At 35.1% G+C, this 24,133-nt stretch overlaps 1 protein-coding gene across 4 annotated transcripts in view; it reads right to left on the reverse strand.

Annotated features, from left to right (window-relative positions):
• Positions 1-344: 344 nt before the first annotated feature.
• Positions 345-24,133, reverse strand: part of ALG5 (ALG5 dolichyl-phosphate beta-glucosyltransferase) — a 43,020-nt gene continuing 19,231 nt past the window's right edge. For all 4 annotated transcript variants that reach the window (XM_019736595.3, XM_019736596.3, XM_074330009.2 and 1 more), the window contains 4 exons: positions 20,964-21,023; positions 13,646-13,797; positions 3,100-3,185; positions 345-549 (listed from right to left, as the gene is read on the reverse strand). In XM_019736595.3, the coding sequence (XP_019592154.2) occupies positions 434-549; positions 3,100-3,185; positions 13,646-13,797; positions 20,964-21,023 (414 nt within the window). In that variant the 3' untranslated portion in view covers positions 345-433. The remainder of the gene's footprint in view (positions 550-3,099; positions 3,186-13,645; positions 13,798-20,963; positions 21,024-24,133) is intronic.

Genomic DNA, 24,133 nt, shown 5'->3' on the forward strand with positions numbered 1-24,133 from the left:
CAGGACATCAAGCATAATCCGATGACAGCTCTGATGGCCATTCCAGAAAAAGAGTTGCAAAATTGCTTTGAAGAGTGGACTAGGCACTGGCATCAGTGCATAGCTTCCCAAGGGGAGTACTTCGAAGGTGACCATAGTGATATTCAGCAATAAGGTATGTAGCGCTTTTTCTAGGATGAGTTCGCGAACTTAATTGTCACCTTGTAAATAAACAAAATTGCTAAAGCAAAAAAAAAAAATCTGACTTTTGTTACAAACACCTTAAAAAATATTTTTTGTCTAAGGTTTAAAAATTTTTACTTATGGCAGTTAATTCTTTAAGACGATCAAAAGGCAGACAATGGTACAGGTTTATTCCAGCTTTATTTAAAATTTTAAATCAAATGAAATAATGTCACACTGATATATAATACAATCAAACATGGCAAATAACCTAATTCATTTTTCTGGTTTGTTCAAGCTTCCAGGCACCAGTCAAATATCGGAGTCGTATAAAAAGTAGGTCCTTGCCCATTTGTAGCCAGCTCCAAAATGGAACTAATTTAGAACCTGCAATTCAAAAATAATTAAAAATAAATTAACTTAAATAAACTCAGGAGAAAATATATCAGTTTAAAACTATTTACATGACCTTTGGGAGCTTCTAGTCACCTTAATTTTATTTATATTACTTATGGTTATGTATGTGTGTATTTATGTATGTCTGTTAAACATTTAATTCCATCTGTGCACTTCAAAATGATTTTGTGGAGACAAATTTTCATGTTTTACACACTACTTTTCAGTCTCATATATACTACAGAGAATCAAATATACTTCTACACATAATACAGGTATAGACTAATAATCTGAGATAAGAAATCTAGGACAAAAACCTGATTTTTATTCTAATTGTCCCAAAAACTCTCAATCAGCTAAAATAAATACTATCTTAGCTAGGCCTCTTCTTGCCCTGTGGTTGGCAAATGGCAACGTGCCAAGCCCAGCTGACTACATAAAGTTCACCTCTTTGAGCATGTTTTAATATCTCATATTCCTTGACTTCACCCCTTGGAAGTGTCTTTTTCAGTAAGTCAGGAGCCTCCCCTCCACCCCGTGTGATTTTACAGGTAAAGTAATTGGGGTGCTGGGTGGTAATGTGTCATGGCCAAGATCACAATACTAATCACTGACGATTTCCCGACTAAAGGCCAAGGGCTCTGGCTTTCTCTTTTTCTGTATTTTTTCCCTGCTTTACTAAAGTATAACTGACAAAATCCATGGAAATATACTTAAAGTGTACAATGTAATACTTATATATATATATGTAATGATTTTATATATATACAAATATATATTTACACACACACAATGAAATGATTACCACAAGTTAATGAACACATCCACCTTAATTTTACTTAAATCATAGACAAAAGAATGAAACTTCTTCAATGTTGAAGTGGCTTCTCTAAAAAGTTGATGTTTAACAACCAACACATCCTGAAGTTAAATGAAACTTGGGAGGATCTAAATTGAAAAGTTCAGATGGCCCTGCTAAAGGGAGGAGGGACTGACTACATGGTCGAGGGTTCTGGGAATGACTAATACAAAAACTCCTCTTTGAGTGCTGGGTAATGAAAACTAGTAATACATGCAAAACAACTAAGGACAGAGCATAAAAGTAAGATTATTTCTACATCTTAAAGGTAAAAAACAGCCTATGATCAGACATAAGACAATTCTGTCCAGATCTTTGTGCCAGGCTACATGGGAATACCAGTCTAATTAAATATCTGATCCACACGTCACAGTGTTACTTGTTACAACTGTTACTTGGCCTATACCTGCAGATAAATGAACATCTGTCAGGAGGTTTAAAATTTCATTACAATTTTAATTACACTTTATCTTCAAAGTGTACTTTTTCACTGCTCTGAATTTGACAGCAGCTTTCTTCTTCTGAAAACATTACCATCCCAGCTCTCTGTCCACATTAGCCATATTCTCTATTATTAACCAGGGGCAAATATCATCTTCATCCCACAAATGAGGAATTTGAGGTACCTATAACTCGTATTAGACATGCTATCTCTGTAATGCAAATGAGCAAAAGATGTAAATACAAAAAACATTTTTATTTTCCCCACTTCAGCTTCCCAGGGAGTCTGTCCTGGACATGGATTAACACAGACCGACAGAGCTGATCATTCCAAGTCTGAGCCGTCCTTTTACCGGCTTGCCATCCCCTCTGATCTGGGCTGCTACGGTCAAATCAATGAATCAGTAAGACTCCGAAAGAGGTTGGAATTCATTCTAGACCATGCAGTTTATATGATTTCCATGTTGGTTCTTAACCTCTTTCTGTCCCTAAACGTCTGAGGTTACAGAGCAATCAATGGCTTACTGCAACAATGGCTCCAAGAGCAGGCCACGCTCAGCTGGGATAGAGGCAACTGTAACTGTGAATTTAGGATCATTCGAAGGTAAGCAAAGAGAAGACTAGAATATATTTTAAATTCCACACAGCCAGAACTGTCTAATCTTTTCTGAACGGAAATTAAGAATTATGATAGATTTCACATTACTATAGATCTTAGAGAGCTTTACATTTTTGGACATATGTACAGATACCAGTTAAAAATTGGCTCTAAATGGACCGTGGACATTTGGAATAACAACAATTATAATTCCTTATTTAGCTGCGCATAGTGGTTTCTAGGTACTTAATTGATATTCACTGAGTAATGAAATAATACAATACTAAAAAAATGGTAAAAACAAAGTTTATCTCAAAAGACTATCAACCTCACTCTTAGCCTCAGATCATTATGATCTTGTCTGTTGCAGCAAGTTCGACTGAATTTCTTGGGCAGGGTGGCAGGCCCACTGAAGACCCCAAGACTGAAAACAATATAGAAGACGTAAGGCAGCTGGAGGGTGGAGGGGATTGGTAGGCAGTCAGCATGCTCTATGGAACTGCCTCTCAGTGTCCAGACAGCTGAGGAGGCCCTAATGGGGGCGGGGGACATTAAAGCAGCTGACTTTACTGGACAGCTGTATTGTCTCACATCTCCCCCATCCCCCACTTAGGATCAGCTGTAACAGAAACAATACACTCACCTTCGATTTCAGTCCAATTGACAGCAATTTCTGCTATTGGAATTTTAAAGAACTGTGCTATGTAAAGAAGTTCCACATCAAATGCCCTGAAATAGAAAATATATTTGTATTTATTTTTTAAAAGATAAATAGAGTGTAATTGAATCTCTACCTTGGCATGTTTTAAAGAAACTTACATGGCAGATGTAAAGCTTACATTATAAAACTGAAGGTCAAATTCACATAAGGTCAAATAAAAGCTAAGCAGTTCAGGAGCTTCAAGGCAAATAAAATAATCTGGTGTGTCACTGCATAACATTTAAATGAGAAATATGGTGCCTCTATCACAACTCAGAAACTCCCAGAGGTGAAATCAGCCTCTTGCGCCCCAAGAGAAAATTTAATTTTGGAAATTTTCAAGATTGATGGTTTTGCATCCCGGCTTTAACTGGCTCAGGGTACAGACTTGATAGCATTTCCAACTGATTGAGAGAGCTAATAAAACAAGAGCTCTGAGAAGCTCATGGACTGAATGTTCTCAACCGCTTCAGAGTTATCTGATTCCATTCTTCTACCACCAGAGGATCAAGGTTGCTTTTCTACATACAGGGCACCTAGGGCCTGTCTTTTCCTTTTCCCTTCCCCATGCCATCCTGGACAATAGTGTTGGTACCTACTGAAAGTGAGAAGCCCGCTTAGACTAGTCTGAAATGCCCTCTGAATGGAACTAAACGCATACATAGGAATTGGATGTATTGTCTCGTTTTTATATACACTGTTAAAATCATCTCTAGTCTAAATTTTCAGTTCATCCTTCTACCCATGAGATAGGCTTTTTCTTAAAGCTCCTCTTCAGTCAGCCTCTTGGTTTGGGTCAAATCTGTTCTCCTTCAAGTTTCTGAATCCTGACTCAGAAGTTTTACTATTATACTTACAAAATTATCTCATCCAGTTGCTTCCTTTCACTGGCACTAAGCTCAAAAAGAGAAGCACCCCTTCCTGAGCTCTACTTCTATATGCTCTTTTAACTGTCCCAAAGCGCTAAGTCCTTCACCATTTTGGTTTCATCCTTGAGTCATCCTTGAGACCCCACTTTCTAGACTGCATGGAACACAATTCAAACTTGCAGTGCTTGGTTTTAAAATATTAGCACAGACAAGAAAATGCCTAAAGCCCACTTCTATTTGATTTCCTGACCCAGACAATTTGAATTTGGGAGTTTGTATGCTTGGCCATACTACCACAACCGTCCATTATGCGACTAGTTTAAATCCCAAGTATTTGGATAATTCAATATGAAAACAATTTTTTAAAACATTTAATGCTTTTTCTTATCCTAATAAAATATTTACTTAAGAAGATAAAAGCATCTACAGAAGTGTTCTTTGTGCTTTTAAAAGGACTATGTAAAACTTCTGTTAACTAGAATTGTGACACTCATGAAAGGAGGAAATAGTTTGAATATTAAGCCTGGAGTTTAATCCTTAACACTCTCCTTTAACACAAAAACAAAAAATTACCTAGTGGGCTGAGTTAGTTCTAACGATATTCAATAATCTGAACAAGATGATCAATATTTTTCTAAGGATAGCAGTAATAGTGACTTACCAAAGACACAAAATAAGAATGAAGGGGGAAAGCTCTGATTCAATGAATTACTTTATATTTAAAAAACTGAAAGGACAATTCATCTTATAAACTATTATTTTTATTATATCCTTCTCCCCTTAAACATTTTAAAAGATGTGATATTTATTTTTTTTTAATTGCAGCTCTTATCACCATATTATAAGTAAGAGACCAATTGGTTACCAAAGCAAACATTATAATTAAAATGCCAAGTACTTCTGGATAGAACCTTATGCTATTACAGAGAAGCAGTACGAGGAGCAGTATAAGCAGTGTGTATATATATATATTCTCCGACTAAGATGCCTTCATGTGTTTTTACAAATGTGGGGACGGCTGAGCCACCATGCTTCCTTTTGTTACTCAGTTCCTGCTGTAGCTATTATCTCATGCAGAGATATATTCCTGGAGAACAGAGTATGTTGAGACTCCTAAACACAACAGACACACACGTACCCTACTGCTCCCTCCTGAAATCCCACTAAAATTAAAACGATGGAATAAAAACACAAGAAGAAGGAGACAACAGTAATAAAAATTTTTTTTGGAAGTGGGAAAGAAGCTCCGTTTGGTAACGGAGAGTAGACAATGGCAGTGAGAGAAGCCAGAAGCAGGCTAATAGGTACCACCGAGCCCCCCACAAAGGCTCAGGCATCAGCTGTATCAATGACTCTTCAAGTGGAGGTGCAGGTGGGGCTGCAAATGGGAGGACTCACTGAAAATACAAATGAGATTTTCCTTTCCTCCAATTGGTTCATATTTCCTAAGCAGAAGATTGAAGGCTCTCTTTAATGAAAATGACTAGCCCAAAAGATAATGACAGGTGGGAATTTCGCACAAAAAATGGCCCCACTATTTAATCTGTGGTGAAGTCTATTAGACAATCAGAGGCTTTGACCATGAACACACTTTCTGATGAGCTTTATAAGTATCATAGTAAAGACATTTGAAGATAGACTTTAATGATAAAAACAAGATAAAAAAAAAACTGGAGCAACAAACAATACAGGGAAAGTAGAAAATGTCAAAGTTTTAAATGAGATTAAAGAAGTAGTAGAAGATATTGTAATCATGAAACAAGAATAGAGTTTTAAACAATGAATACTGGAAAACAAAAAGGAAACTAAAATTTTGAGAGCAGAAATAAAGATTCAAAAGGAGAGTTGAATGGTAAAATTGAGAAAATCTCTTCAAAAGAAGAAAAATAGAAAAAAGGAGAGAACGTGAAATTATAGGATCAGTAAGGAGGTTCCACATCTGTTTTGAGGACAGAGAAAAAGTAAGAGAAGATTGTTAAATGTAAAGAACATTTCTCAGAACTAAAGGGCATGGAGTTTCCAGATTTAGATGGCCTACTGAGTACTCAACAAAGTAAATGAAAGAGAGCCACATGAAGTACCAGAATCATTATTTCAAAACACTATGAAGAAAAAGCTTCCAAAGGTGTGGGTGGAAACAACACACCATAGATAAAGAATTAAGATTCATATTATCTACAGAACCGAACTTCTCCACAGAAACAGAGTACCAAAGACAACAGAGCAATGCTTTCAAATCCTGAGGAAAAATGATTTCCAACCTATAATTTTTTTCTCCAGCTAACTATTAAACAAGTGTGAGAGTAGAATAAAGATAGTTTTCCACACAAAACATCTCAAAATTCCTTTCTCCTATTTTTAGTAAGTTTAACAGAGGATATACTCTAGTACAATAGGGCTGTAAACCAAGGAAAAGGAGGTGGATGACAGGAGCTGTGTAGGAGGCCAGAGAACTAGAAAGGTGCAGCCAACGAGATGTCTCTAAGAAAAAGATGAAACTGACGCATAATCTGCTGTGTTGGGACATTGAGAGAGAATTGATACTCCTGACGGAGCATAAGCATGAGTATGTGACAGATCCATAGTAAAATAATGCAAGCAAAAAACTCCAGTTATTATGCTCAAGAAAACAAAAAGTACTACAAGAAAGGTAATACTCATATTGTACCCTAGGATTCAAATGTAAATTACCTTTATATAGCTGTAACAATCAATACCGACCTAACCAAAAATTATTTTAAAACTGTATTAGGAAAATACGTGTGGAGGGTATAGAAAAGTTTAAGAGAATTACATGAGTATCCACTGATTTCCTGTTTTGGAAAGTAATATCTAAAATCGAAAAAAACAGAGATACAGCTGTGCAGACCCATTATTTTGAGTATGAAAGCAAATACCACAAAGAAACAGAAAAGAATTGAAAGTGCCTATAGTTGGGGAGTAGGGCTAAGGATGGAAGGACATGGGGCAAGGGAAAACTGTTTTTGTTGTTGTTATAAGCCATGTGGAACTGACTTTAAATTATAAACATATATTAATTACACTGATTAAAAATAGAAAGAATTCATCAGTAGAAAGTACATTTTGAAGAATTCATTTTTAAAGTTACTCATAAATTGAGTCAAATTATAATTCAACATTAAATGGAAATAATTTAGGTAAAGTACAGTTGAGGATGGAAATTATATATATATATTTTTTATTTAAATTACATATATATATATATTTAATACTTAACATTACCCATACTCAAGTCTGTAATTATGAATGAAAGAGTTGCCTAGTCTTTTAACTTCAGCGATAATTCTTGATGTTTTCTATACCTAGACACTCTATTTGACTTGGATGTTCTGAAAGTTAGAAGAAAATCTTCAATGAATCTTTAGAATAAATACTTTAAGAAACAATTCTAAGGTGATATTTATGGAAATAAGTAGAGGCACAACTTGGTTTCTATAACTTATTACGCTGCATGAGAAAATATATATCTTTTCTTTAATCTTTCTTGATTTAACGTGCAACAGAGATGTTTAAATGAAAACCACTGATAAAACTTTACTGTAGTGAATGGTACACAGATAATCAAGTTGATTCACGCATATTTGGTGGTTCTCCTTTACAGATATAAAATAAACATAATTGGACCTTAAAGAGTGATATGAGAGGCTAAAATTTTAAGTCAGGTTAATACTATGTCAACCAAGTCCAAAATAAATAATGCACTGCTTCCAGTCAAGATGGCAGAGTAGGTAAACACTATGTCTGCCTCCTCCCATGACCATATAAATATTGCAACTCAACTATAGAACAACCATCATTGAGAATTGCCTGAAGTCTAGCTGAACCAAAGTCCTACAACAACTATAGACCTAAAGAAGAAACCATTTTGAGACTGGTAGGAGGGGCAGAGACACGGAACAGGATGGTCCCACACCTATGTGTGGTTAAAAATCAGGAGGGACATCTTGGCTGCAGAAGTTGGCCATGAGGAGTGAGGGGTCATAGCCCAGGGTTCCAGTGCCAAGGAGAGAAGTCCTCATAACTTCTGGCTGTGAAAACCAGCAGAGGTTGTGGTTGGGTGAGCCGGAGGGTGGCTGGGGTCTCAGGTGCTCCTCTTAAAGGGCCTGCGCATCGACTTACTCACTGATGGACTCACTCACTCTGAGCTCTGGTACTGAGGCATCAGCTCGAAAGACACCAGGGACATACGGGAGGAACTGAGTTGTCTAGTTTCAGGGTGAGGGGTGGCTGGGTAGCTTTCTCATAGACAGAAGTGCTGCTAGAAGCCATTGTTCCTTTGTTGAGCCCCAACTCACCCCCAGCATGCAGGAGCCATATCTGTGTCTCCATCAACCTGGCTAACATCGTTCACCCTGCTCTGGGATCCCGAGACCCCACCCCATCCAACTTGCGAACCCACCCAAGCCACTTTCAGTTACTTGCCAAACAAACTGTCTTGATTCATGCTGTGGACTTTCTTAAAATCTCTCAAAGGTTCACAAACCCCAAACAAGCAGCACCTGGCCTTGGCATGCCCTGTACCTCTTGCTAAGCAGCCCCAATTTGGCACTAGCAGCAGCTGGCTTTGGTTTGCCGCTTTGCCTCTCCGAGACACCTCCAAACCCAGCACAAGTGGCAACTATCTGCACATAACTTTGTAGCTCATACCAAGTAGCCCCAGGCAGGGGTCAGGCAGTGGCTGATCCTGGCCTGCACCAGAGCTCCTCCCAAGAGTTCCCAGAACCAATACACTTGGTGACCAGCTTCCGACCACAGCAAAGCACCACCCAACCACCTCCACAAATGACACACCCAAAGGGCAATTCTGGCAGGCTCCAGAGCCCTGCTAAATCTAATTCTGCTCTGTAGGGTCAGCCCCTGCACAACAGCTCCTCCACTGTAGTCATGGCCAGTCCTCACACCCAATCAGCCTGTGGATCAATCCCTCCCACTGATGTTCAAACAGCAACTAAGGCTAAACTACTACAGGAGGGCACACACAACCCACACACGGGGCACACCTGCAGCAGCCAGCTCAGGTGACCAAGGAGACTGTAGCACTAGGCCCCACAGCACACCTACTACATAGGCCACTCTACTAAGACCAGGAGACACAGCAGTGCTGTCTAATACTTATAAACAAACACAGGGAGGCAGCCAAAATGAGGAGACAAAGAAACGTGTCCCAAATAAAAGAACAGAACAAGAACTAAACAAAAGGGAGACAAGCAATCTATGAGATGCAGAGTTCAAAACACTTGTTATAAGGATGTTCAATGATCTCAATGAGAATTTCAACAAAGAGATATGGAACAAAAAAGAACCAGTCAAAAATGAAGAATACAAGAACTAAAATGAAGAATACATCTGATGGATCAACAGTAGATTAAATGAAGCAGAGGATCAAATGAGTGATTAAGAAGATAAAGTAGCATAAAACACCCAATCAAAACAAACAAAAAAACCCCAAGAATCCAAAAAATGAGGATAGTTTAAGAGGCCTCTGAGAAACGTCAAGTGTACCAACATTGGCATCATAGGGGTACCAGAAGGAGAAGAGAAAGAGCAAGGAATTGAAAACCTATTTGAAGAAATAATGACTGAAAACATCCCTAACCTGGCGAATGAAATAGACACACAAGCCCAGGAGGACACAGAGAGTCCCAACCAAGATGAACCCAAAGAGGCCCACTCCAAGACACATCATAATTAAAATGCCAAAGGTTGAAGAAAAAGAGAATCTTAAGAGCAAGAGTAAAGCAATTACCTTGCTTTACCTACAAGGGAGCTCCCATGAGACTGTCAGCTGATTTCTCAACAGAAACTTTGCAGGCCAGAAGAGATTGATACGAAATATTCAAAGTGATGAAATACAAGGACCTACAACCAAGATTACTCTACCTAGCAAAGCTATCATTTAGGATTGAAGGATAAATAAACAGCTTCCCAAACAAGAAAAAGCTGAAGAAGTTTTCACCACCAAGCCAGTATTTCCTTCAAGAAGGAAAAAAGATAAAAAAATATAAATAAAATGGCAATAACTATATACTATTAATAATTACTTTAAATGTAAATTGATTAAAAGCTCCAATCAAAAGACAGAGGGTGCCTGAATGGATAAGAAAACAAGACCCTTATATACTGTGTTTCCCTGAAAATAAGACCTAGCTGGACCATCAGCTCTAATGTGTCTTTTGGAGCAAAAATTAATATAAGATCCGGTCTTATTTTAACATAAGACTGGGTCTTATATAATATAAGACCAGGTATAATATAATATAATATAATATAATATAATATAATATAATATAATATATAATATAATTAATATAATTAATATAATATAATATAATATAATATAATATAATATAATATAATATAATATAATATAATACCGGGTCTTATATAAGATGCAGTCTTATATTAATTTTTGCTCCAAAAGACGCATCAGAGCTGATGGTCCGGCTAGGTCTTATTTTTGGGGAAACAGGGTATGCTGCCTAAAAGAGACTCATTTCAGATCCAAAGACAAACACAGACTGAAATAAATGTACAGGGATAGAAAAAGATTATTTCATGAACATGGAAATGAAAATAAAGGAGGGGTAGCAATACTTATACCAGACAAAATAGACTTTAAAACAAAGGCTTTAACAAGAGACAGTGAAGGACCCAGTTATCCCACTTCTGGATATTTATCCAAAGACATCCAAAACACTAATTAAAAGACATATGCATCCGTATGTGCACTGCAGCATTATTTACAATGGCCAAGATATGGAAGCAACCCATGTGTCCATCAATAGATGAATGGATAAAGAGGTGGCACATATACACAACAGATTATTACTCAGCCATAAAAAAAGAATGAAATCTTGCCATCTGTGACAACAGACCTAGATGGTATTATGCTAAGTAAAAGAAGTCACACAGAGAAAGACAAATACCATATGTGGAATCTAAAAAACAAACAAAAAGAACAAACAAAACAGAAACAAATTCATACATACAGAACATTTTGATGGTTGTCAGATGGGAAGGGGTTGAAGGGAATGGGTGAAAAAGGGAAAGGGATTAAGAAGTACAAATTGGTAGTTACAAAAGTCATGGGGATGTAGGGTACAGCATAAGGAATATAGTCAATAATATTGTAATAGCTATGTATGGTGTCAGATGGGTGCTAGATTTACTGGGGTGATCACTCTGTAAGTTATATAAACATCTAATCACTATGATGTGCACTTGAAACTAATATAACATTGTATGTCAACTATGAAAAAATAAAAAATTATTAAAAAATAAAAGGTATGCACAGGAATATAACATTTAAAGAAGAAAAAAATGCAAAACATGTTCAACTTAAAAAAAAACAAAAAACCCTAGAACTGTGTTGTGCAATACAGCAGCCACTAGCTACATGTGGCTAATGGGTACTTGAAATGTGGCTAGTCTAAACTGAGCTGTACTATAATTTGACATAGTACAAAGAAAAGAATGTAAAATATCTCACACTGTTTTTCATACTGAGTGCATGCTGAAATGACAATACTTTTAGATATTATTGAAATAAGTTCATCTTTTTTTTTAATATGGCTTACTAGAAAATTTAAAATTACATAAATGGGTTACATCTGGGTCATATTATATTTATATTGGCTGATGCTGCCCTAGAACAATCCTGACAAGGAACCTTCATGATTTTTAAGTTACCAACCCTAATCCTAATGTTTTCCATTTGCAAATCCTTCCTTTCAAACTAGAAAGAACCTAGTCCTTTGATCCTAGTTCTGGACATCACAGCTGATTGTGAAATATCTAATGCACAGGGAGGGCTTTACTTCCAGAGTAGCCGTTAAATTAGATTTTCTGATTTTGGAGTTCATTAACTGTCAGTATATTTTATTCTTCAACACAATAGAAACATGTATCTTAATTTGAAGACCAAATATACTTAACATTTTTTTATCTAGGTAAAGAAGATTACAAACAGGTGTGATAATTTGAATTCTGAAAGTATAGTTTCTCTAACATTATTTGGGGGTGCGGGGTTATGTTATCTATTTCTAGGGAAATAAATGCACAAAAGTTCAGAGACCACAAAAAGGAATATCTACTGGAAAAATTATGCAGATGCCCACCATGAACAGAATTCACACAGGACCCATGACTAACACTAAGCATTAATTCTTTCAACAATATTTACTGAGTGCCTGCAATGTGTCAGGCACTCTTAGACAGTGGAATACACCAGTAAGCAAACTCAGATGGGATTTGAGCTCTTGTGGACCTTCTGTTTTAATAGAGAAAAAGAAACATTACACAAGAAAAAACTACATGTGTGATAGATCCGACAGAGAGGCTTATGGTACTGAAACAGCGCACAACTAGGGGTGTCTGACCTAGTTTGGAGAGTGAGGGCCAGATGTCCTAAGCGTGCTCTGAAGTTGAGAAAGGGGGTGGCGAGACGGGAAGAGTCTGCATGCGCAGACCCAGGCAAGCCATACTAGGCAATCAGTACTGATACTGCATACCAGGGTCCCTCTCGCGCCATGGGAAGCCCCAGAAGGATTGTATGCAGAAGAAGTGCATTTGATTGATCACTTTTAATTTTTGAAAAGTCCCTTTGGGCCGCAGCACAGGAAATGATGATGATGTTCTGGATGGTGGTGGTGAAGACAGAAGGAAAATGGAGGGACATAAAAGCTAAAATCCACATGCCCTGGTCATGCAATGGATATACGGAGGGGCTGTCTCCAAGGTTTCAAGTTTTTGTGTGTTATTCACTAAACAGGCTGACAACTGAGGAGAGATTGGGGCTAAAGATATACCGAGGGAACAGCATATTTTAAAACAGACAGATCAGAAAGATCAACACTGCTGATGGGTTAATTAAGATAATGAGAGGTCATATTATAAACATGACCACTGGATTTAATTACATGAAGGTAACTAGATGTTTAAATGGAGGGATGAGGGAAAATCTGCATAGTGGGGTGAGAAGTGTGAGAGGAGAAAACAAACAGTGAATACAGACCACTCTCAGAAAAGGTCTGCTAGAGCTGGAGGGGTGTTGGGGGAGGGGTGTCAATAGAGATTTCTTTTTAATGGCAAGAGAAATTGAAACTTGTTTTAAAAAGTGACGGGAAAGATGTGGCTGAGGGGAAAGACTGAAAGTAGAAGAGAAAAATAAGCAAACAGGATTAGGTTCTTAAAAGGTGGAAGGGGATGCAGAGGTTGAAAGATTGGTTTTAGGCAGGAGGGAGAACTTATTCCTGTAAAAGGAAGAAAGGAGAGAAAATGGGTGCCCTCTACTGCTTTGATATTTCTGAGCTTTCTATTTTTTTCCACAAAGAAAAAAAGGAAGCTTAAGGGAAACAAGATGTTTTCAGGCCTCTCAATTTGTACTGTCCATAATTAAGGTGAATTCATAACTTTATACCTGATGTTTGGTTTGAGATTTTCAAAATAAGGTCCCAACCCAGTAAAAGTATAAAGCACAGATAAGTTTACATATATAAGCATCAATTTTGTTTAAACCTGGATGTTCATTATGCAGCTCATTACCTGGAATAACTGCTGTATAATAAGATATACCAGATACATTCTAGTTAGGAACCTACCATCGTTCAATGTGTAGAGATGAAAACGTCCGTGAAGCTGCTTCTCGAGTTAATAATTTGAACCCACATTGTGTGTCTCTGATTCCTTGGACACAAAGGAACCACACCAGAAAGTGGAATCCATACATGAGAAGAGTACGGAAGTAAGAACGCTGAAACAAAGACAATATAAATGACTTTTCCATTTACCTGTAAAGAAATTGAAAACACCTGGTTGTAGACAACTGCTACTAATATTTAATTGACTGGGTAGATCTTACATATGAACACCACTGTTCCACTAGCTTCACTGGCAAAGTATATTATAGAAACCATGCAGATGCTGTCTACTTAGAGAAGGGCAGAGGCACGCACTACAACAGTCCTAGCTCATTTTCTGGAGTTTGAGTCAGACAAGAAGAATCACATTATCTGTGAAAGGTCGGAGCTTTAATCTAACAAGCATAGCCCTGGGGGCTACTACGTATGAGTTGGGAGAACATCTCATTCCCCTACACATTTTGTGCCTTTGCCCCAAATATATTTCAGTTTCAAAAATGGTGACAGTTAACCAGACTATTTTGAAGAAACAAAACAGTAAGATTTAAAACTGAAGTTCAATCCTACCTAATAAAAAAATTTGATGAAAGAGGTACAGTGTAATGTCACAAAAGTCACAAAAGTTAGAGACTAGAAAGAAATTTGAAAGAAAAACCCAGTCTTTAATTAGGTATGACAGATGTCTAATTAACTAGATTTTAACAATTAAGTTCTTTAATACTTTTATTAAACTTAGTTTTTAAATCCTGAGTATTTACTAGTGTTATTAGTGATTAGTTTTATATTAGAACTTAACAGGACATAATATTCAATTATTCATGAAATACTGCAAACTTTAAATCATAATAAAAATAGATCATAGATCATTATCATTGTATTCAAGACTTGCATATTTAGGATTAAAACAGCATCTCTTAAAGTTTTCTATAGTTAAGAGACCCATGGAATGATACTGTGTTTCCCCGAAAATAAGACCTAGCTGGACCATCAACTCTAATGAGTCTTTTGGAGCAAAAATTAATATAAGACCCAGTCTTACATTATATTATATAAGACCCGGAATTATATTATAATATTATATTATATTATACCCAGTATTATATTATTTATATTATATAAGACCTGGTCTTATATTATAGTAAAATAAGACTGGGTCTTACATTAATTTTTGCTCCAAAAGACACACTAGAGCTGATGGTCCGACTAGGTCTTATTTTCAGGGAAACACAGTATGTTATATAAGAATCGGTCTTACATTGTAGTAAAACAAGACCGGGTCTTATATTAATTTTTGCTCTAAAAGACACATTAGAGCTGATTGTCCGCCTAGGTCTTATTTTCGGGAAAACACGGTTAAGAGTCTATGTAGAATATTTAGTATCTCATACCATGTTTTCCCGAAAATAAGACCAGATCTTATATTAATTTTTGCTCCAAAAGACGCATTAGGGCTTATGTTCAGGGGATGTCATCCTGAAGAATCATGCTAGGGCTTATTTTCCGGTTAGGTCTTATTTTCAGGGAAACACAGTAGTAGTAAATAAAGGCCCATTTCTCCTTTTGGCTTTTGTTTTTCATAATTGTAATCTTTAGTGTCATTCTTCATTCACATAGCTTTTACTATTGTCATGTAACAGAACCATGACTCAACACTGACAACATGACATAAGTAGAACTAAACTATTGAATTAATTAAGCTCGCTGCTATAGTCAAATCTGGTTCCATTAATAATTAGCAGGTTACTCTGAGCAAGTTACTTCCACTCTCTAAGTCCAAGTTTCCTCATCTATAAAATAGGAATAAAAATGTCTACCTCACAAAGTTATTAGAAGGATTAAATGAGATAATATTAAAGTCTTTAGCCAAGTGTTTGGCACAAGAAGTAACAGGAACTCAATAAATGTTTTCAATAAAGAAGCTTGAAAGCTCACTTTAACCTTCTCACCACAATTTCATTTGTGTATTAAATAGGACAAGAAGGGGAGGCAGAATAAAATACTTATCTATAAGGTATGTAAAACAAACTTTTTGAAAGGATCTAACACTTCTCAGAATCACTAGCTATGTTTTGATGTAAATATGTCTTACCTCTCTAAGCAGATAGGGCAGAAACCTCATCTTAAAATACTCTGGGAATCTCACAACAGCTTGCTCTGTGCCTTCCATATAAAATACTTCCAATAAATACTGGTTGATTGATTTAACCTCCAAAAGAGCATTTATGCTTAGGAAAGGAACAAATAGAAATTGAAAGATAGAAAAATAAAAATTAAAAGGTAGAAAAGTAATACGTATAAACTATTCTCCTTGAATAATTTTTAATGTGATAGGTGAGCTTACTAGTTATTAAACAAAAAGACTCATAGCTGCTTTTTGCTTGGATGTTGGTAGATTTTTTTGTTTTAGAATATGGTTATTTTTAAAAAACTAGAAATAATGGAGTTCACATGAATACCTTAACTTACTTGATTTGTAACATATTTAAATGCATAACAAGATAAACTACAAAGGATCTTTTTATTTTTTAAAGATTTTTATTAAAATATAGCTAACATACAATATTATATTAGCTTCAGGTGTCCACCATAGTTATTCAACATTTATATACCTAAAGAAGTGATCACCATGACAAGTCCAGCAACCATGTGACACCGTACCACGCTATCACAATATTATGGACTATATTACCTCTGCTGTACTTTACATCCACATGACTTATTTGTTTTATACCTGGAGATTTGAACCTCTTATTCCCCTTCACCTTTTACCCCCTTTAAAATTTTTCAATTATAGTTGACATTCAATATTATTTTATATTAATTTCAGGTGTACAGCATAGTGGTTACACATTCACATAATTTAAGAAGTGATCCCCCCAACTAGTCTAGTACCCACCTGGCACTATACAGTTATTACCATATTATTGACTATATTCCCTATGCTTTACTTCACATCCCCATGACTATTTTGTAACTACCAATTTGTATTTCTTAATGCCTTCACCTTTTTCACCCAGCCCTCTAACCCATTTACCACCCTAATAAATCTAGAACCCATCTGACCACACGTAGTTATTACAATACTATTAATGATATTCTTTATGCTATACCCTACATCCCCATAACTATTATACTTTGTAACAACCAATTTGTACTTAATATCTTTCCCCTTAATATCTACCCTGAACACCCCTCCCACCCAGCTAACCATCAAAATGTTCTCTGTATTTATGAGTTTATTTCTGTTTTGTTTATTTTGTTCTTTAGATTCCACATACAAGTGAAATCACACTGCATCTGTCTTTGTCTGTCTGACATACTCCACTCAGCACAATACAAAAGGATCTTTAATTTTAAAAACTTGGCAAAATATCTTAAAATTTAGAAGACATCTAAAATATAGGATAGGCTTATTTAGTTAAAGAAAGTTAAAGTCATAGAAGTTATATGAACTTCTGAAGTAGATACTGAAAAACGAAGGAAAAAACATTCACTACTTCAATATTAACAATAATCTTTCTAACGTTTATGACATATAAACAAGGAATTTAGGTAAAATTTAAAGCTGATTAGTAATTTCATTATCTTAAAATAAGAAGTTCAAAGAAGCCCCAAAACTTAAGCAATAACTCATCAAAGAAAATCTAAATACATCGAATAGATAGGAATGGATTCTTTATTGAATCTTTTAAAAATGATAAATTCAAGAATACCCAGACAATATAAACATTATTATTGTTATAACTGTTAAACAGAACAAATGGGTATATGAATACATTTAAGGGTGCTAAAAGACTCCATCAATGCTGTATCATGTTTGTCTTCCAAGAGAGAATATGTACATAGATATTTAGGAGAGGTAAGACTGAAAACTGTAATTAAGCTTTTACTATCTTGATTACTAATTCTTTTATAACTTTTTCACTGTCCACCATACAAGGGTTTATATTACCTATAGCACATTACAAAAACACCTGAGTGGCTCAGAAATGGGAGGTCATGCTGCGGTTTCTTGCACATGCGGCAGATGGATGTTTCCTTTTGGAGAGGAACTTCTACTGTGTTTCCCCGAAAATAAGACCTAGTCGGACCGTCAGCTCTAATGTGTCTTTTGGAGCAAAAATTAATATAAGACCTGGTCTTACTTTAATATAATAAGACCGGGTATAATATAATAATATAAAATACAAAATAAAATATAATACCTGGTCTTATTTTAATATAAGACCCGGTATAATATAATATAATATAATATAATATAATATAATATAATATAATATAATATAATATAATATAATATAATACAATACAATATAATACAATATAATACAATATAATATAATACTGGGTCTTATATTAATTTTTTGCTCCAAAAGACGCATTGGAGTTGATGGTCCAGCTAGGTCTTATTTTCGGGGAAACACGGTAGGTATAAGACAGGTACAGTTCTATGAGATCATCTGGACTTGAACTACAAGCCTACTGGGTAGCAGTTATACACGGCATCTCCAGGAGACAACTGCTAATCTCTAATCAGTGGATCAGTTTATCCTTCCGTTCTATAGAGTAGCAGCCAATTCTGTGAGTTCCAAAAGCACTAAATCAATCACTTAGTTTTAGAAATGAGGAATGGATGGATGGATGACAAGATAAATTACAAACACGGAGACCCTGGGATAGGACCCTTGATGTCTGGCTAAAATCAGTACTGGGTAAAAGAAGATTTAGACCATAGCAGTCTCACTTAAATACTACTGTAGAAAAAATTCAGAGTTTTAAACTAGTAATGGAAGTTCTAAGTGAAAAAAATGTACACCATTAAAAATAAAACCCAAAAAGCCAGTTCCTTCTACTGCCACCAACAATAAACACAGGTCCCAACTATCTTTTGCCTCAATTGCTTCAACAGCTTCCTAATTACTGCTTCCTATTTCTCCAATCTGTCTTTATCCTTCACCAAGTAGATTATTCTTTATTTCCCCTACTGATACATTATTTTTAAACAGGAAAGAATTTAATCACAAAACCATTAAATTAATTTCAGCCTATTTTCATTAAATGCTTTTGTTTGCATATTTTTATACAATTATACTGTATTTACAATATCATACTATTTTTTCCTATAACCTAATATTTTAGGTATTTCCCCACATTATTATATCGTTTCCATTTTCATCTATTTTATTGTCTGCATGACATTTTATCCAGGGGAAATATCTGTATTTTCCAAGGTTAGAATTTAACAATTTATAGCTTCTAGTATTTTATAATTATAACTAATTATAATTAGTGCTGAACATCTTGGAATATATTTTCTTTATCTCTCATGTATCAGTAAAATGATGAAATTGGACTAGCTAATCTCTATACTCTTTCAGTTTCAAATTTCTAGAAGTGTGATATTCTCTATGGTTAATAGATCAACTATTTTCGAATACCAATGAGAATCTATAGGGATACAGAATACTGGACCAAATGCTGAAGATGTTAAAACCATTTATGTCTTAAAAAAGGAGAATCTAGGTTTCCACATTTAAGCATAATCCTTAAGAGGCTTTATGACTTTGCCATCGATTTATCTTGACAAAAATTAGAATTTCTAAATATCTTACTTTAGAATCATTGAGGGAAAGGTTCGCTTTTTCATTCCACTGGCTCTAAAACTCTGGTATGCATAAGGGTAACCTGGGAAACTGTTAAAAATGTAGACTCCTGGCCCCATAGCTACTAGTCTGATTCAATGTGTCTAGGATTGGCCTAGAAATATGCATTAAAAAAAAAAGGAAAAAAACCCTCCCCAGATAATTTTGACTGTACACTGAAAAATACAGCTTTATTCTTGATCTACTTGACTATTCTAGTAGATGAACTATTAAGAATATAATGGACAATTACTGGGCTACATACTAGGCCTATATTTTTAAGTGAAAAAATAATTATAATAAAATAAAATAAATGCCTAATCAGTACATTGTATACCTGAAGCTAATACTGTATGCTAATGGTAATTGAAAAAATTTTTAAAAATTGCATAGAATAATTCCTTAATAATATTCATTCCTTCAAGTTACTCCAGCTTTTCTAGCCTAATTTACAAATTACAAAATGAAGAATTATTGTCTTCAGTGATTTAAAAAAAAAAAATTCTAAAAAGGGCAGTTACAACTTATCAAATTTTAAGGTATAGTGTTTTTCTAAGAGGAATAAAGTTTAAATTTTTTTTTTTTTTTTTACTTTGAATGAAATATAGTGCTTAAGTGTGTCAATATGAAAAAACCTAAAAGCAAGTTGATAGTTTCAAAATGCATCACTTGGAAAAGTTTGCCTTATATGGTAACTGAATGAGGACTCTTTCTTTGGGTCTTAAAAAAAGAAATCAAAAGAGCTGTTTGCATTCTTTGTCAAAGTGAAGTGTACATTCTACTTGTGTACTCCTATGGACAAAAAAGGGGCCATTTACTGAACCTGACAAGCTCTGGGAAGGCCAGCAAGGTGGGCCCTACAAACGAAGAGACCAAAATTAACCTCGCTGGATGGTATGAACATAAAAATTCCTTAACTAAACACGGGTCATGGCGGGTAGTCACAGGTCACTCTTTGCCTTAAGTGAGCCTATCTGTTGTCTTTTTGTGCATCTAAGATAACATACCCTTGGAATGTCAGAGTAATCCCTTTTTCCAGACCCTCAGGGCACAACCGCTGCACCACAACAGACCACAGAACCCCTCATTGTTATCTTGTTCCCCGAATACCATTTCTATGTGCTGTAATCTTTAATTGTTAACTATCCTATACCCACCAATATAAAAGAAATAGGTGTCTCTCCATGTTACTTTTTATCCAATCCCAGAGATTTTCCCACTTTGCTTTCTCCCACCCCCTTAATCTACCACCAAATGATTTCATGTAACCCTCATTAGGCCTCTTTCTTTGATTCTAATATATAAAATAAGTTGCAAAACTGCCATTCTCCACAGCCTTTTCTGAATCTGTTGAGATTCTGCTTCCCCAATTGTGATCAATTTGGCTCAAATAAACTAATTAAAGTTCTCTACAGGTTTGGACCTTTCTGATGTCGATACTCATGTAAAAAAAAAAAAAGAAAAGTCAATTCCTAAATGTGTTACTCCATCGTCAATTTTCCAAATTAAAAATTCTTTTCTTTTCTTTTGAGAGGAACCTCATTTTTATGAGACTAAGTCTGAAAGCTTATTTTCTGCTAATGTGTATGTGAAGAGAAGCTACTGAAGCACATGGTTACTGAACACCTCCGCCTCACCTGAGCAATGGATTTTTCCTTCAAATGAGCTCGCGATCCACATGCAATGGCCATTTGATCCTGAGGAAAAAAGCAATTTAAATTCTTCAATATTTAAACATCACTAATAAAACATTTATTTTCAATGTGAATATCTCATTTTTTAGAAAGCGGTTTTTTGAAAAAGTAACATTAAGTATCTTTAGAGGTTTATTAAGGAGTTCAGAATATGTACACCTTCAAGAAGTCTAACTTTACTTACTAAGAGGATATATTCAGGGCTACACAGGGCTACACTATGCATTATTTCAAAAATCATGTACTTTAAATGATTTTTCTGATTAAAATACTATATTAACATAATTATAAATAAAAATAATAGTATTAGAAAGAAAAGAGTTATCTGTAGATGGTATGATTTTATACATATATGATATATAATCATTACATTTGGAAAAATCCAAGAATGTCAACTGAAAAACTACTAGAATAAGTGAATTTAAAACAATGAGTGAGCACACAATGAATATATTATTTTAGCCTTCATATATACAGTGATCAAAAGATATAATGCAAGAAAAGACAGTATTTATAACAGCAATAAACAAAAATGTAGAAATAAATTTTACAAGAAATGTAGCAGGATCTAAATAAAGGAAATATATAAATGCTACCAAGGGAAACAAAAGAATCTAACACACAGAAGGGCATACCATGATCATAGATGACAGGATGTGATGGCAGCATTAAAAAGTCAATGTCCCCTAAGTTAATCTTTAAATTTAAGGCCATAATAATAGAAATACCAAAATAATTTTGCATTGAACTAGAGAAGCTGGAAGTTAACACTAAAAAAACAAAGAACCAAGAAGAGCCATTAAAATTCTAGGAGTGAGGAAGGACTACCTCCAGAGGATTTAAAAATGTATTATAAAGATACAATAATTAAAGCTAAGGTACTGGAATGTAAATTGATAAATCCATGGACCATAATGGAGAAGCCAGTAACATATACACATTAAACACCTGGGTACTTAGAATTTGATAAAGATGACATTTTAAATTAGTGGGAAAAATATGCTGTGGGCCATCCTGGTAGCCATTTGGAAACCAAGTTAAAGTGGACCTGAACCTCATACTGACTAGGATATATTCCAGATACACCCAGTATTTAAGTAAAAATTAGTAATAAAAATTTAAATCTCTAGGAAGGCAAAAGCACACAAAACCCAGAAGAACAGATCAATTTGACAATAAAATTAAAAAAAAAAATTATTGTATGGCAGAACAACCGAAATCCAACCATATTAAAAATTAAAGACAAATAAATTGGGGCCGGCCCGGTGGCTCAGGTGGTTGGAGCTCCATGTTCCTAACTCCGAAGGCTGCTGGTTTGATTCCCACATGGGCCAGTGGGCTCTCAACCACAAGGTTGCCGGTACAACTCCTTAAGTCCTGCAAGGGATGGTGGGCTCCGCCCCCTGCAACTAGCAACGGCAACTGGACCTGGAGCTGAGCTGCACCCTCCACAACTAAGACTGAAAGGACAACAACTTGACTTGGAAAAAAGTCCTGGAAGTACACACTGTTCCCCAATAAAGTCCTGTTCCCCTTCCCCAATAAAATCTTAAAAAAAAAAAAAAAAAGACAAATAAATTAGGGGAAACATTGGAAATTTATATTGCAGACAAAAAGCTAATTTCCAAAATGCATCATGTGCTCTTAGAAATTATTAAGAGAATTACTCAATAACTCAGTCAGAAAAGAGTTGCAAAGGCTATGAACAGAGTTCACAAAAGAGGTAGCGAAAATACTCTTAAGTAACTGAAAAGATCCTCAATCATACTTATACCAAGAGCAATGCAAATAAAACCTATCAATTTTTACCATATTGTGCCTACATACTCTATACAGACAGCAACTGAGAACTGTTATCAAAATCACAAGTATACATATAATTTGACCCAGCAATTCCACAACTAGTAATTCTTTCTATAAGCAAACTTGCATATGTGTAAATTGATATTCATGCAAGGTTAAACATTTCAGTATTGTTTAAAGCATCAAACATGTACGTCCATCCAAAGGGACTAGCTAAGAAGCTGTAAAACAATGAGGAAGCACTTTGATGTATACATATTGCTCAATGTCCAAGATATGTTGTTAAACGGAAACAACAAAATAGTGTCTAGTACATTACAATTTGCATGTTTAAATAAAGGATACACACATCTTCCACATGGATATACAAGAAATGGACAACACTGGTAAGTTCTGGGAGTAACTAGGTGACAAAATGAAGGATACAGCCAGTTCCACTCTATGTATATCTTCTTAATTATCTAAATTTGGAACCAATCACTAAATACATAAAATTTAAAAGTGCTCACTGTAAAAATTGTTAAGAATATAAATTTACACATACAATAAAACTTTATTAATGAAATCATGCATAATCTCACTACCTAAAAGCAGCCGCTGCAAACATTTTGTATATTTCCTTGTGGTTCTTTTCTCTGTATTTAAAAAACAATAGCTGAAATCTACTTATGTATATCATGTTCTTTTTCATTTACAATAAGCTAAAAATTTCCTACTTTACTGTTTTTGAACATTTTATTGTGGGAATTCCAAACACACACAAAAGTAGAGAGAATGGGAAAATAAGCCCCAGGCACCCACTTCCTGGCTTAAACCATCAACACATGGCCAGCGCCAGTCTTGCTTCCTCTCCACCCTTCACTATACCCACCCAACCTGGGATTAGACTGAAACAAATTCTAGGCATCAGATACAATAAACAGATAATGTATTTCAATACTACTATCATACTGAAAACATTAATAATTCCCTAACACCATTAGATATAGTTAATTTTCAAATTTGCCCAATTATTATATCTCATAAGTAGTTTCAGTTTGTTTAAATTACAAGCCAAATAAAATTCATTCAAATTGGTTTCTTTTATCTATGAGATCTCCCCATGCCTCTTAAATATTTTTCTTAAAATTTATTTGTTGAAAAAAACATGGAATTTTCTTGTAGTTTCCTAAGTTTTGGATTTTGCTGATTAATCTCCCTATTGACATTTAACATGTTCCTTTGTCCTCTGTATTTCCTGTATACTGGTTGTTAGATTTAGAGGCTTGATAAGATTTAGGTTCATTTTTCAAGAACCAGTCACAGTAGTA

The sequence above is a fragment of the Rhinolophus sinicus genome, chromosome 16 (genome assembly GCF_057876585.1).
Source record: "Rhinolophus sinicus isolate RSI-liver-muscle chromosome 16, RSI-T2T, whole genome shotgun sequence".
Classification (NCBI taxonomy): domain Eukaryota; kingdom Metazoa; phylum Chordata; class Mammalia; order Chiroptera; family Rhinolophidae; genus Rhinolophus; species Rhinolophus sinicus.